Raw genomic sequence first — 16,259 nt, forward strand, 5'->3', positions numbered from 1 at the left:
TGGACAATGAATTCCTCTGAGAAAGCCAATTACCAGGACAAAAAGGTCACAAAAGTCAATGAAAACAACAACAATCGTCTAGCTTAGATATTATTATGCAACGATGGTGACAAACCCACGTTTCTTTTTATCCACAAGTGAAAAAAGATGTAGTGGAATGAAAATGAACTATACGAGCTGTGGAAATCGGTGTGAAGAGGGAGGGGGAGAAAGAGAGACAGAGAGAGAGAGAGAGAGAGGGGAACTTACAGACAGTCTTTTTAGGGGATTTGAGGTTTGGGAGTGTGCCCATTTTTATCCTGTAGGCCAGTCGTCTGGGCAAATTAACAGCGGAAGAAGAAGGGTCCCAGAAACGACAGCAGCAGAAGAAAAAAAGAGAGGATCATGAGAGAGATGTACAGTGGAGAGAGGAGGAACAAATATAGTATATGTCTGAAACGGTCTTATCTGTTGAGCAAGATTTTTCTTTTCTCTTAGGCTCTTTTTTGTTTAATGTTATTTGTATCCAACACTATTTTACAAAGCCAGTTGTCAGTATTTCAGACTTTCACTATTCCTGGCTTGGACTTGTGTTCCTCTGTTATTATTATTAATCCAACAGAGATTCAACGCTGTTCAGATTTACATTTCCAGCCTGCTCTAATACTTAATCTAATCATAGTTGACCTCCAGAAAGTGCAGCACATGAATATGGATTAACAGATTACAGCTCGGCAAATCTCAGATAAAAAATATCATTCGAAATGTTTTGCCTCGAACCATTCAATCCCGCACGCAGATGTGTTTATACATCAGAAATTATTTCCCATTGAACATTTTACTGCATTCCTGTGTGTCATATTTACAACAATCACATGACATGCTCCTCTATAGTGATGATGCGGCCCCCGGCCAGCCTCACCTCTCCTGGAAGTGTTTGGAGGGGATGAGTCCAGCCCGGAGGTTGCTGTCTCCCACCCGCTTGGCCTGCCACCAGGTGGGGTCGTCTTGGGTCACAACCTGCAGCAGGGGCAAGTATTCAAAAGTTTTAAATTAAATTATGACTGATATCCGATCTTCGTTTATTTGCAGGGTCATATCGGCCGATACTGATAAATTACTATAATCAATTATTATATTGAACTCATTGCTGAAACCTTACATTTAAAATCTTTGTTTTGCTGGTAGATGGTGAGCCCAATTCCCCATTAACAGTGCCTGACGCTCGTAATAGACACAGAGACAGGCAGACTGGCTGCTCTCCAAGTGCAAAGCCAACCACGTCACACTACCGTTGCGTCATCAATATCGGCGGAAATAACCAGGATTATTTTGAGACCATGGCATTTTCATGGCCGATTTCGATACGCTATACCGATAATATCGTGCATAGAAATGTCGCAGTAAAAGTAAACGTAGTTCGCTACTGTCCACCACTGACCTGCAGGATGTCTCCTCGTTTGAAGGGAAGCCCCGCCTCCTGGCATGGCGTGGCCTTGTCCTCTGCTGGGGTGTAGTCGAACAAGGCCCTCATGTGCACCTGTCCTCACATACCAAATAGAATTAAACTGTCAACAGGAGGGATGGAAGATCTCCCTATACTCCCTAGGCCTGTCACAAGTATTACATAATCACAGTTATTTGAGATAATCGCAATTATTTGGAATGATTGTCATGATCGTCAAAATTGTTTCTATTAAAAACAGATATTAAAGGACCACTTCACCACTTTTCAACCTATCTTCATATACTAGGTCCTCACTAATAATCATGAAAAAATGGTGCAATTTTCTTCTACTCTGTCTGTGTCTCATAGGAGGGCTGTGGGCAGTTCAGAAACCGTCTTTCAGTGACGACATCGATGGGGAATATAAGCTAATAAAAACTGCAGGCTTTCTAGTCCTGAAAAGTTGCAATGCAAAAATGGAAGCCATCGTTCTCACGATAATGAAAATCTAAACATTTTTGTAAAAAAATCTTGTTTTAAAAACAAAAATTTGCCTAATGATGATGTCACTGGAAGACGGTTTCTAAACTGCCCACAGCCGTCCTATGAGACACAGACTGAGTAGAAAAAAATCGTGCAATTTTTTCATGATTATTAGTGAGAACCTATTATATGAAGATAGGTTGAAAAGTGGTGAAGTGGTCCTTTAAATATTTTTATATAGAAAGCATAAAATTATTAAATTAATTTTCGCCATTATGGGTTGGAGGGATGCTGGGATTGAGCAACTATTTATTTAAATTTCAAATGAGTCTGGTACTGAACCCCCCATCCTCCTTCACACGACATCTCACCTTGCTCTCCTTAAGTCGGTCCTCCTCTTTAATTGCAGGGATTATCTTGAGCGTGATGGAACCCTGAGACTGGGACTAGATCACAGGCCGTACACACAGTACACAGTTCAGTTGAGAGTAGTAATTGTATTGGATAGCGTATTAAACATGAGTTTAATTACATGCTAAAATGGGATTTAGATGTCATTCCAGCCCATGCTAATTAAATATTAAATCAGTTGAATATCTTAAGTGTTCATTACCCTCTGTCGTGATCCTAAAAAAAACAAACACTCGACTAATTCATGGTTTTAGTAATCCTCTTGGCTATCCCATTATGATATTAACCATGGCATCTGTGCATGTTATAATAGGTGAAAATGGAGCAAAGAAAATATCTAAAAGCTCACAACGCTTTGCAATGCGACATGTGAGCTTGTGCAATTACCGTACAATTTTAGCTATTCATGTACAACACGGTGTATATTGTTAAAACTGTTGTGATGTTGAGGCAGGTATTCAAATCCTGAAGACGGTTGCACAGCTGGCAAGTATATCCTTAACCCATTCTGACCTGAGATCAGATTCATACGAGGTTTCCACTGGACACACACTGGTTCTGATTAACCCATTCTGACCTGAGATCAGATTCTAAAAATGTCAGTCGTTCTTCGATTTTTCAAAAATAGCAGACCTACAAGCTCGTAGCGCGCCACTCGGTGGCGCGCTATGAGCTTGTAGATCTGCTATTTTTCAATAGCTAAAGCATAACATGATGCTATAACACCAAAATGGGTTCCCGTTCAGAATGGGTTAAGTATAGGACTTCAGCACATATACTTTAATATTGCAGTTGTATACATTAAATATGTATGCCTAATCATGCCCTTAACCACCTCAGTGTGCCTTAACGGTTCAACAGCAGCAGTTTCTCTCACCAGGAGCTGACTGATCTCATCAGGTCTCTTGTGGATTATGGAGATGCCGTTGACCTCCCTTAGCTCATCTCCAACGTGCACCAGACCTGGAGACGAGGAAAAGATTTTAATAAGGTATAATAACCTCTGTCATATTACTATTTTAAATTGGGTTTGAGATACTGTGGAGATACTGTGGAGATACTGTAGCAGCCTACATTCTCACACAGTGTGGTGAAAACACCGCTGACAGAGGTTGTGGGGTGTTGTGTCAGTCAGTCAGTCAGTCATGTTAGGACATCAATGCTGCTGTTGGGGAATCAGCTGTTCTCTCCTCCACAGCAGTCGTAACAACAGAAGACCAGCGGGAGGAGAAATCAATAGCTTTTCCCTCAGCAGGGGGCTTTTAGTCAAAGACACACCATGCATTGTGCAGACACATACAGTACACACAAGATATATATACAGTATAGGTAGATCATTCTAAATGTAATGTATTCGCAGGCTGGCAGAAGGTCTATTTCTGCACACCGAACTCACAACCTGATTTTGTGCAGCAACAAATCAGATAGGGTAATGTCATAAATGATTAATGAATGGGGCCATCGGTTTACATTCCTAGTATACGTGGTTGTAATCTGCATTAACACATACAGTACGCACGCACGCACGCACACACACACACACACACACACACACACACACACACACACACACACACACACACACACACAGAGAGTTCCTACTGTATGTGTGGTTGCTATTTCCATGGTAACATGCATGAACAGCTCTTTGCTGAGTGTGTGATATGTGATTGGCTCTCTGGGGGCTGAGACCCAGCATGCAGAAGGCTTTGGGTTTCATGAGCCATTCAACACATTTGTCTGCATTAGCTGCAGAAAGAAACACTAGCCAGCGCTTGAATCAAGTCTAAAAAGTTGAACCCGACAAGGCCCAAGACCGCACCTCGATGCCATTCTTAAGCCTCAACTGATTACAGGCAATTTCCCCTAATTGACAGCAGCCCTCTCTTCACTAAATATTGTATGAATTGTATGTAGGATTGGTTATTCGTCAACACAAGTCTTAATTTATAGGCTACTTTTCCAATTTATGAAAACGGCTTGGAACATGTAAAGCCTGAACCCACATAAGCCATAAGTACATGAACTGTGACTGACCAGACACGAACAATTTGGGACCAGAGATCTAGTATCAGGTATAGCTCTCTGTATAGCCTGTGTATATCGGTTTGGCCCATTTAAAATGTACTTTTTTGAGGTATGTGCAATTATGCAATGGATTGTCCTGATTTGCAAAAACTTAAACCTGGCATTTCTATTTAGGGCATGTCATAGGTGAAATTTTGCATCTCTAGTCGTGTTTGTCGGCTACTGTTGAATTTCTTTGAATAGGGCTTAAATAATGTGATTTAAATAATATAAAATGGGTACTTTTTATGAAATGGAGCCAAAACATCTCAGACAGACAAAAAAACCTGGCATCTCTTGCCCTGCAGGGGCAGGGGGTAGTTCAGTTTGGCCAACCAGAAGGTAACACCCAGGGAGAGCTGCTAGGGGGCCCCGTCATTGCAGGGTTTATAGCCTAGCACGGTTTCTCAAGTTAAAGTTTGTACGTTTAGTCTTTAGTGTTTTGTTTTGTTCGAGGCCTTTTCTTAAAACACCCTAAATGGTATCGCTGGATTCTGTCACTTTTGTGGAGCCTTAATCGGCCACTCGGGCCAACTTCACAGACACTATAAGGAAGACAAAGGGCAGACAGACAGAGGGTATAACCCATTCTGAACGGGAACCCATTTTGGTGCATCATGTTATGCTTTAGCTATTGAAAAATAGCTTGTAGGTCTGCTATTTTTGAAAAATCGAAGAACGACTGACATTTTTAGAATCTGATCTCAGGTCAGAATGGGTTAATCAGACCAGTGTGTGTCCAGTGGAAACATCGTATGAATCTGATCTCAGGTCAGAATGGGATAAAGTGTGTTTTACCACTTCGGTCTGCAGCGCCACCCCTCATGATGCGGGCCACAATCACTGACCCGGTGGCGTCATCCCGTCTAATGGTGGCTCCCTGGAACACAGAGAAAGATTAGAACAATGGCCCAGTCCCTCGTCCCATATATATATATATATATAGCCTCTCCTGTGCGTCTAGTTCACCCTGCTGTCTGTCGGCACTCACCAGAGGCTCCTTGTTCTTCACCAGCCTGACGATCTTCACAGACTCTTCCTCCAGCTCGTCCTCAAAGTCCTCCGGCAGTGGGGGGAGTACAGGGTCAAAGTTCTTCTGGGCGACTGTGTCATGCACTGAGAGGACAGCCTGGTCAGACAGGAGAAAGAGAAACACATACAGTAAGTATACTGACATTACAATGCTCATTTATGCCATTGTACCCAAATATAAGAATCGCCGTCCTAACCAATGGCAGTCAGTGACGCTTAACCTGATTTATACTGTGATTGATGCTTTGTTCATTGTACGACGTGTTGCATAAATAATGTCCTATTTTAGAGAATATTATTTAAATCTAAAATAAAAATGGACTATAGTATAGTTTACCTTGAGATGTGGCGATGTCAGCAGATGCAGGAGTTCCTTCTCGTCTGTGCTCATTGGTCCACTCTGTAGTTCTTCTGCAACCTGCCAATGGCAACACAGAATTGAATCACGCCCTGTCCTGGTGTGAACCTGCGTGTGTCCGAGACGAGCTGTCCTGCACACCGCAGGTTATCGTAATTCTGCGCACGTAATCGTATGCGCACACGCTCACACAAACATGTATGCAAACGGTAGAGGAGAATAAGTAGCCCCGAAGCTAAGGTCAGCATTTTTCCCCGCTGCTAACTGGTATGAGTGAGAGAGGGTGAGGCAGGATGTGGAGTCTCATTAGATGAGCATCGGGATGACTCTGCACATTTATAACATAAAAATTGATACCGGCATTGCTTCCCTGTCTAGCTATCTCACTGTGATGCACCGAGACAGTGATTTAGTGTATGCATATATATTTCTGCTTGTGTGTGTGTGTGTGTGTGCGTGTGTGTGCGTGCGTGCATGCTTTGAACTTACATCTTCAGCCAGCGAAGAGGCACTGTGGAGGACGGGCGTTGGGCTCTGTCTCTCATACTGTCTCAGTTTCTCATGGATCTACACAACACAGGAGGAGAGTCCTGTCATGTACTCGATCCCAAAGCAGAGCTCTCAGACCCCACGTTTTATGTTTATTTGTAAATGAATGCCCTATACTTATACAACATGTACGAAAAAAGTTAACCACAATGTGATGCGTTTCAGGAATTTCTTTTGGCAGGTCGGGAAAAGCGTACAGACTCCGTTTTGTACCCGGGACAGTGATGTTATGTTCTTTAGTTCTTTCAACCCATTCTCAATCACATACTGACACTTGGTCTGGACCCCATTGGCATCACTGGGTCAATGCATTGGATTGGGTACCTCTTAGCATTATTATTCAACATTTATGGTAGTCTGTATCACGTGACTTAACGGAATGTGCACATGAAAGAGAACAAGGCGATGTTGCCGAATCCACTGGTTCACTTACCTTCATTAGGTAGCCCAGACTCCTCTCACTGAAGACATCCTTGAGGAACACCATGTCCTCCTTGTGATTAGCATCAGGACGCAGCTGGGAGGTCAGCAGGGCCAATGTCTCATGCAGCCCTGGAGAGGAGAGGAGAGGAGAGGAGAGGAGAAGAGAGGAGAGCCAAAACAACAGATGGTACACGGTGAGCCTGAAGGTGTATGCATGTCTACACTGTGCATGATGTGTGCCCATGCAGTAGCATCTGTGTGCTAATTCATCTCACCCGTGCCTGCTGTCAGGACCGGCATGGCTTCTTTCATGGGTCAGTGAGGCGGGCCGGGGAAGCCTGCTGGAGAAAGAGGGAGAGACACACAATGTGACATGATGATGAACAGCAACCTGCTGTTTCCACTCACCTCTAATGACCTTCCACTCTTTGGGTATGAGGTAGGAATGCAATATTTAAGTGTTGTGTTGTGTTGTGTTGCGAGTGCGTATAGCGCTAGTCTGACGACCCTAGAGCCCCATACATGGGTGAGTCATATAACCAACCCACGTAGTCGGAGTAACAGGATGTCGGACTAACGCATGCCCCCGTGCTGGGTTGTGCTGTGCCTGTGCTGTGTGTGTATGTGCGTGTGTGGAATGTATTATTTAAGGTGAGGTGGTTGTGTGCGTGTGTGTATGGGGACACTCTGGTGCTGGTACTATTTATCACATTGACTTGACACGCCATGCTGTGGGCTCCCGGGCATAGCAATGCTTCGGGGGGGGTTCAGCACATGTGTTTCAAGAAACAAGAAGTGCGTAGGCATTACATTATACAAAACACATTTCCTCTGTGTCTGCTGGGGAGAGATAATAACTACTGCAGATACTGATGAAACAAACTTTCTCCATCCAGAAAGAATATGTTAACATGGCATACTTCCTGGGCTAAACGAATTGACAAGACTACACTCAAGCAAGGAATGGACAGCATCAATATCTGACCATACACACAGTCTGATTCCCATTCGCTACATCAGCATAAACCCCCATCCTATAGTTCCCCCAGACGACTCCTCCTGAGGTAGCCCAGGAAACCATGGAGACAGACATTGCCCAGGCCATACCGATCAATACTGCGGTCATTTCTCTTTAAACCTCCCATCCTTCCTGTCCTTGAGGAAATACCTGTGGCATTCCCACTAATCCTAGTGGGCAGTGTATAGAGCGTCGCAGTCCCGCCCCCTTTCATGACGACGCCAGGCCCAGGAAATAGTTCCCAATGCATTTTTCCCATAGACATTTCTAAACGTATTTATTTGAAGACCTTATAAGCATCGTACAAAGCCAACTCTTGTCGTGACAAATCATGACAACAAACACAACATTTTGGACCAAACAAATAATTACAAAGAAGAAAAACAACAAAAAAGGTGTTGTAACCTGCCGTTTTTTTCTTCTTTCTAATTATTTGTTCAGCCCAATTTTTTTTTGTTTGTTGTCATGATTGTGGTGATCGCGGCGTAAATGTCTTTAAATAAATACTTTCTGAAAAGTCTATGGGGAAAATGAACGGGGATTTCTTTTCCGGGTCTCTCGAGGGGGCGGGACTGCGACGCTCTATAGAGCGCCGCAGTCCCGCCCCCTTTCAGAAAAGCGAGTGGCCCAGGAAGTGAAAGCCCCATGCATTCTGCCATCGGCACTTTTAATATAATTTATTTAAAGACGGTTACGCCGCGGACAAAGCCAATTCGGATCGTGACGAATCATGACAATGAACACAATATTTTGGGCCGATCAAATAATTTATAAGACGAAAAATAAAACAAATAGTCTTGTCTCCTGACTTTCTTTTCTTCTTTCTAATGATTTGATCGTCCCAGAATATTGTGTTCATTGTCATGATTCGTCACGATCCGAATTGGCTTTGTCCGCGGCGTAACCGTCTTTAAATAAATTATATTAAAAGTGCCGATGGCAGAATGCATGGGGCTTTCACTTCCTGGGCCACTCGCTTTTCTGAAAGGGGGCGGGGACTGCGGCGCTCTATAGCCTAGCCAAACAGCAGTATAGTATAATCGAATACACCAGATAGACAAGCTGGTAATCATCATGCCATATTATTTAAGACTGTCAGAGGCACATAATGTGCATCCACTGTAATCCTGAGGTGGCATTGTAGCTGTCATGGAGCTGTGGTTCGGGAGTTATGCATTTGCGTTTTTGACACCTAACCCACAATCTCTGTCACGTCACCTAACTCAAATCCCCGTCGCTCACCCCAGGCAAGCCCCCAGGTCACCGTGACATCACGTGACATCAGCCACGTAGTCGGAGTAACAGGATGTCGGACTAACGCATGCCCCCGTGCTGGGTTGTGCTGTGCTGTGTTATGTTGTCTGTGTGTGTGGAATGTATTATTTAAGGTGTGGTGGTTGTGTGCGTGTGTGTATGGGAACACTCTGGTACTGGTACTATTTATCACATTGACTTGACACGCCATGCTTTGGGCTCCCGGGCATATGGTGCCCACTGCCCAGGTGATTGTGATGTATTGGTCAAAGTTCATCCCATGCCAAAGAGATCTGGAGCTTACCTGTTCTGACATTCTATGGAATGTCAGAACAGGTAAGCTCCAGATCAAGGTCCTTGATCTGACCTCATCACACTCAAGATGCGCTCCATGTACTGTATGGCCAGTGCACGCGACTCTCGCCCTCAGGCATCTTACTGGTTTCATGTATTGTCAACTATACACTACAGTATGCAACACTTTGCATACTGTACCAGTGAAATGAGGACAGAGTATAGAGACTGAATACTCAACCTCAATATGTCTAGATATAACTCGTATTGTTGTTTCTGCCAGCTTACTGTGAAACAAAGCTGACCTTGAAGATAGTAGTCAAGATCCTACGTCACCAGCACTGGGCGTAACCTATAGTACTGCACTCAAGATCTTTGTCACCATCAGTCACGAGACTCTGATCTCGCCACGACGCATGGTTGGTTCATGTATCGCGTCTGGTTCATCAACACCTATTATGAGTTTTTTTTTTATGATATATATTTTGGGCCATGTCATGTGGTCTACCTGCAAAGCCTTTGTGATCTACTGGTAGATCGCGATCTACCTTCTGTGCACCCCACATTGTACAGTATGCTAGCTAAACAATTTCACTAGAACTATTGCTTCTGCACATGCTCCCGCCTGGTGAGCAGAGCTGTTTTTGTCTAAAGCCTAGTTTTCGAACATATATACCCATATGCTTTGAGGTATATAACTAGGATAGGATTAACATAGACAGCGAGACTCATAAATAATGAACAGAGATAATATGACAGTGGAAGGGGTGAGAGTGGGGAGAGGAATGACAGGAATAGGTTGGGAGGGATGAAGGTAAGAAGCATCTCTTTCTTGTTTGTTGAGGGCACAGAACACCGGAGGCACCGGTGTCTTTATTCTCAGGGGGAATCGGCACAATAGCAGGGATTTTGTGCCATCCACATATTACTTTAAAAACATATTACATTATTAATGCATTGTTGAAAACAAGAAATCAACAATCTCGCATTCAAAGACCATATTATCACATAATTGGCTGTAGAGAAAAAAGGGTCCCTTAATCCAGAGTGTAAAACATTACCCTTAGGGGTCCATTTTTATTATACTCCACACTTGGATGTGGAGAATAAAGGGATGGATAAAAGTTTAATGTATCCCTCTGTAATAATGTTCAAAGAACAGAGTGACAGTAATGACATGATGTGAAGGGTTGGGGTTTACCACGATGAGGTGCAGCGCAGTAAGGAGGACACACACACACACTCAGATTTTTTTTTCTGAGACGGCCAAGTGTAGAAAAAAAGACATGATTTATCAGGAGAATTAAATTGTGCCATTATGAAATAAATTTGCACACAGCTAATTTAGCTTAAAGGGCCACTTCACCCCTTTTGCAACCATATCTTATTTTAATTATGTCTGGGAGACAAGAAACACTTTCCTGGGGGTTTTTATGTGGGTAATTTGTGTTTTTATAGATATTCCAGTATTTCAAAGTGTCTATGGACTCCATGATGTCATGGACACTGGGCTCACTTCCTTCCTGGACTACAATTCCCTGTAATGCTTTGGTGCACTGCTCCTCCTTGTGGATAGGGGGAGGGCTGTCTTACTGAGACAACATGTAGTCCAGGAAGTATTATGAGACCAGTGTCCATGACATCATGGAGTCCATGGACACTTTGAAATACTAAAATATGATCTAAAAACCACATATTACCCACATAAAAACCCCAGGAAAGTGTCTCTTGTCTCCCGACCATCATTCAAATAAGATCTGGTTGCAAAAGGGGTGAAGTGGCCCTTTAATAATTTCAATGAATCCGGTAAAGAATGTGCTGAAGTGCTTTTAAAGAGATTCAGTGCTCCACCTCCCACCTCTAAGGAAATTCAGGAAGGTAGGATGTAGAATGATCATTCATATAGGGCTGCTCTCAGAGCCATGTGGTGAGGTCATCAGATTTGGGAGAACATGACAGACAATCATTCTTTCTTTGTACACCTCAGCTCTCACGGGGGCTACATGGGGAGAGGGAAGGACTGGAGTGCATGGTTGAGGGTAACACTTTACAATAGCCGTATCCCAGGCTCTGCATTTATCTGGGGGAAAGTCTAATAATCGATAGAATAGCGTGTTAGTGCTGCGACACTGACTGCCACATAAATGTGTGAAGAATTGTATATTTCCTGCCCTATTGGTATAGTATAGATACATAATGGGTGATAACAAGGGAATATATGGTTGAATATTTAACCCTGAAATGTAGTGTACGGAAAATATGTTTTGTTTTGTGTAGTTAAACCATCACCGTCATTCAATTTCTGTTTGATCATAGGTGGAGCTGTGGGGAAATAGCATGTTAGCAAATAGCAATGCTTCCAGGAAGTGAGGTACAGGAAAAGCTATAAAAGTACAGTAAAGAAAAGCTACAGAGCGAATCCTGCACCCAGATTCCCTGCTGTCTCACCTTCACCACATAATCAGATAAAATCACCTAACACGGGCTGTTCACCGAATCAAAATTCAGTGACAGTCAAAGTTTTTGTTGAGTTTTTTTTCCTAATGTGACTGGTTGATGTCACCGGAAATGACACGTTGAATTCCCCTTGAGTCCAGTTAAAGAGCTTAGCTGGAGATCATACAGATACCATGCCTCGGCTGGCAAGCTGTGGTCACGCAAAAGGCTCCACAACAAGCGTCCATCCAAACATAATTCATGCAGCTTGAGGTCAGTGCGCCGCTAGTTCTGGCCCTTACTATGTGACCCTTTGTTCTAAAGAAGTCATGTCCAAGTTAATAGTTCATAATTGCACATGAATATATATATACAGTGTGTCACATCCAGGCTCTAGACCTCTCAATTACACATACCTATCGCTTTACTTGAATCGTTTCTTTCCCTTTTCAGCTTCTACCCTTTCGTCTCTCCATCCACACACTTCCATACACACGTGGCACGCACGCACACACAGATATCGACAGACCCATTATTCCTGGGGGTTTTCTGATATCTATCAAGATACACTGCCAAGAGTTTCAATACCACCCAGAGTCTATCCTTGATACTGTACGTTCCCACATAGAATAGGCAGTGGCAGAGACAGAGACAGCTGCCACTTAACAGTGCTAGAGCTGCATCCTTCCTCTCTCTCTTTCTGCTGCTGCTGTTGTTGCTGTTGTTGCTGTCACTTTGGATTTCATGCACAGATCTGTGCCATCACAGGACATAATACAGTATAGCATGTTGTTCAGACCTTCAAAGGTTTGAATGCATCACACACATTCAGACAGTCGATACAGATGCTGATACAGACCCCTAATGGTGTGTTCACTTCACACGGGCAGATGCAAAGATACAGTTCATTGTCAAATGTGTCAATGCCAGCCGGCGACATGAAGAGGCAAAGATGCATCCAACATTTGTAGCTGCTGCAAAAGCTACAACAGCTACAAATACTTACGTATTTGTAGCATTGCATCTTTTGCATCTGCCCTCGTGAACGCATGCAGCATTAAATGCACGCACGCACGCACACGCGTGTGCGTGTGTGCGTGTGTGTGTGTGTGTGTGTGTGTGTGTGTGTGTGTGTGTGTGTGTGTGTGTGTTGTACTGTACATGCTCGTTTGTACATTTGTATGTGTGATTGTGTATGTCAATATGCAAGAAAGACATGATCGACGAACATAAAAGCACGCCAGCCTTTGACATTTTAGGGGGGCAAGGCCATATGGTCTTTGTTGAGTGCACAATTAGGCCAAATGCCAGCCCAGGGCAGGAAGGCCATCAAGTGCATTGAAAGAATGAATTTAATTTAATTTAAAGGTTAAGAATGATTTAAAAAATGCAGTAAAATAAATAAATTGTGGTATTTAAAATCTGATCCATGTTCAGCACCTGCACCAGTAAAAGTAACTGGATTGGTTAAAGTTAAGAGTTAAGATTTTAACAGTGTGTGTGTGTGTGTGTGTGTGTGTGTGTGTGTGTGTGTGTGTGTGTGTGAGTGTGATTGGCTAACGTTTAGGAGGAGCCAAGCTGCTGATTGGCTCCAGTGATGGTATTCTTCCTGGTGTGTGTTTGGTCTGTCTGTAACTGCATCAAGAAGTTACACACCGTCTGGCTGTAGCAAGAAGGTAACTAAATGTTAACTTTGGTTAATTTGGTTAAACATGCTAACACTTCATCTTCAATATAAAATTGGTATTGTCACAAACGCACAATACAATGTTGGGCTTAAACTTCATTCAAAGCTGAAGTGAAAACATATTTCAAAAGTTGGGGGAAAATGTATATTAAAAATGGGGGAGGGATGTTAAGTTGTAAAATATGGGTTGGGGGGGCTGACAAGGCTATACAGCCACATGTGTTTCTAATGTGATGTAGGCCTACATAACACTAATGACACTTATCTTTTCTCTTCATGTAATTCCAGAATATGAAGAGTCACTGCACCAGTGGTGTAGGCAGCACCAAACCCTGAACCCTGAGACGAGCCATGTCCGTGGGCCCCACAGCCCCACCAATTTAGGCTTCCGAGGACCCCCACCCTGGAGCCCATGTGAAGTGTCCCAGACCGATGCCCCCCTCCCTGCACAAGACATTGAGGTAGGAACTGTACGCTATAGCTGCTGCTGGAAAGAGCTGCTTGCTGCGCAGTGAGTACAAATGTTTGTTTTCCTTTGCTGTCGCTGGTGTGGTTCTGCAGGGTACTGATGGTGTTGCTCTCGTTTGCGTTTGCGTTCCAGCTTCCTGCGGTTGCGTCGCGTCGGGCTGCCTGCTGTTGCACTCGTTTGCGTTGTGTCGTACGAAGCCAACTCTTGTCGTGACAAATCATGACAACACACACTATTTTGGACCAAATAATTACAAAGAAGAACAAAACGTGTTGTAACCTGCCGTTTTATCTACTTTCTAATTCTTTGTTTGGCCCGAAAAATTGTGTTTGTCATGATTGGTCCGACTGTTCACTCGACAATTCCTGCCGAAGTTCGAGTCCTAAAATAAGGGCTAGGGTACAGCCTTACAGGACATGAGAGAGCGATTCTCGAATGCATCACAGCAGATGGTCTCAGTTATATTTACTGGCAGTCAAGTGTATGTTGACATCCAGCATTTGGTGTGAACACTGGACACATGCTAATCCACTGATGTTTTACTCCCCTGACAGTAATGGGAAGCAAGCGTGTTTGGCCAACATCCAGCTTGGCTCTCTCTCTCACACGCCACACAGTACAAGAACGAATGCATTTAACCAAACCATCTCCTTTGCTCTATAACTTACATGGCTTCTCCATCAGCCCAGACAGCAAACATCCTGGCAAAATACCAAAATCTATACCCAGTCAGCTGTAGTGGACTGTAATGTCTGACACTCTCTCTCTCACTCGCACGCACGCACGCACACACAGTCACACACGCCATTTCATCTCAAAAGGGGATCATATAAGTTGAGGGTGTGGTCTGAGTGATGAACACATTATTTATCATCATTACAAACATAGTGTTGAGATTGATGCCACTCTGTGTTAACACCTATAGCCCTGCTCCCCTCCCTCCCCTCACTTCCACGCACCCAAAAGCACAAGCCAATTTTGATGTGCGGGCCAGGAGCTATATCCTTGGGGGAACAGAAATAGAGAGACTATTTCTGTTCCTTGGCTCTCCCTCCATCTATTCTTACTTCCTCTCTCTTGTCGAGAGCATCACGTTCTTTCTTTCTCTCTCTCTCCCTCCCTCCTTTCTCCATGTCTGCATTATTACTCTGCAGTGCTACAGCACTGTGTTATCTAAGGAAAAGAGGCACCAACAAACCGTAAAGCAATTCAGAAAGCATCTTCCTCCAGCTGATGCCTTTGCGACCACGCTGGCAAATAGAAAAGCCATGTTTGGCAGACAGGCACACAGCAGAGCTGCTTACCTCACTGTCTTTTCTCTTCTCCCTCTCTCCGCTGGTGTATATGCGAGTCTCCCTCCTGACTGCTGCAGCCACTCTCTTGTTTCTTTCGCTCTGATTCCTTCTCCTCCGGCTGCTGCACGCTGCACAAACCTCCTGCTACATTGATGTGAGAGAGAGCATCCGACTGCCTCTGACTCGCTCTCCTCCACTCTCCTCCCCTCTCTTGGCCCCTCCCCTTATACCCACCACCCCACCCTTCTCAACATCCCTCTCTCTCTCTCTGCTGCTGTCACTCTCACTCTCTCCTCAGTGGAAGGGACCGCAACTGAGCTTGTAGTTCTCACTCACTGTTATGGAACACACACTGCTGTAGATACAGTACTCTTTAAATCATAACGGCAGCTTTTCCTTTCCATTATTCTTCCTGTGTTGGTAGAATACAGCTGTCGCCTGACACTCCATGCACTCTGATTTTGACTTACTGTATTGTACATGTACAAGACAAATACAAGGACATTGGAGAATATTACGGAGAGAACGAGAGGGAGGATGAGATATTCCCTCCCCCCTTCCTCGGTAGCATGAAGGCTAATGATGTAGTATAGCCTTTAGCCAGTGGCTGCTCTCTCTTTGTCTGCCTGCATGTAGCTCACACAGAGGACACAGAGCATCTGAATGAAGGGCTCCCCCTTTATTCACATGGTAATTGAGGTCGCTGCCAGTCTGCCATGTGTGGATTTCCCCTGGGTCCTCCGTGTAACGAGTAAAGAGCACTACACGCACATGCACGCACACACACACACACACGCACACACACACACACACACACACACACACACACACACACACACACACACACACACACACACGCACACTCACAGACTTATACAGTGGTGTTAGCACTGCCATTAAATAAACATCATTTTAATGTAATGGCGTGAACTATTTAAAAACTAAATCGATTTAGTCAATGGATCTGCTCCAAAGACTGATATCTTCATCTTCACCTCAACCTCTGCAAACTGTTCCAACAAAGTTAATTCAAATAATATAACAGGAATGCCATGTT

At 43.9% G+C, this 16,259-nt stretch overlaps 1 protein-coding gene across 1 annotated transcript in view; it reads right to left on the minus strand.

The window, feature by feature from the left end:
• Positions 1-15,298, minus strand: part of LOC308323432 (MAGUK p55 subfamily member 3-like) — a gene marked incomplete at its 3' end in the record, with an annotated part of 15,664 nt that extends 366 nt beyond the window's left edge. The window contains exons 1-12 of the mRNA XM_080775163.1: positions 15,212-15,298; positions 7,025-7,087; positions 6,760-6,878; positions 6,267-6,344; positions 5,757-5,837; positions 5,379-5,516; positions 5,186-5,267; positions 3,198-3,283; positions 2,281-2,355; positions 1,421-1,519; positions 902-999; positions 250-314 (exon numbers count right to left, since the gene is read on the minus strand). Of these exons, the coding sequence (XP_080631289.1) occupies positions 250-314; positions 902-999; positions 1,421-1,519; positions 2,281-2,355; positions 3,198-3,283; positions 5,186-5,267; positions 5,379-5,516; positions 5,757-5,837; positions 6,267-6,344; positions 6,760-6,878; positions 7,025-7,061 (958 nt within the window). The 5' untranslated portion in view covers positions 7,062-7,087; positions 15,212-15,298. The remainder of the gene's footprint in view (positions 1-249; positions 315-901; positions 1,000-1,420; positions 1,520-2,280; positions 2,356-3,197; positions 3,284-5,185; positions 5,268-5,378; positions 5,517-5,756; positions 5,838-6,266; positions 6,345-6,759; positions 6,879-7,024; positions 7,088-15,211) is intronic.
• Positions 15,299-16,259: the final 961 nt, after the last annotated feature.

The sequence above is a fragment of the Protomyctophum bolini genome (assembly GCF_963924005.1).
Source record: "Protomyctophum bolini genome assembly, chromosome: 11".
In the NCBI taxonomy this organism is placed as follows: domain Eukaryota; kingdom Metazoa; phylum Chordata; class Actinopteri; order Myctophiformes; family Myctophidae; genus Protomyctophum; species Protomyctophum bolini.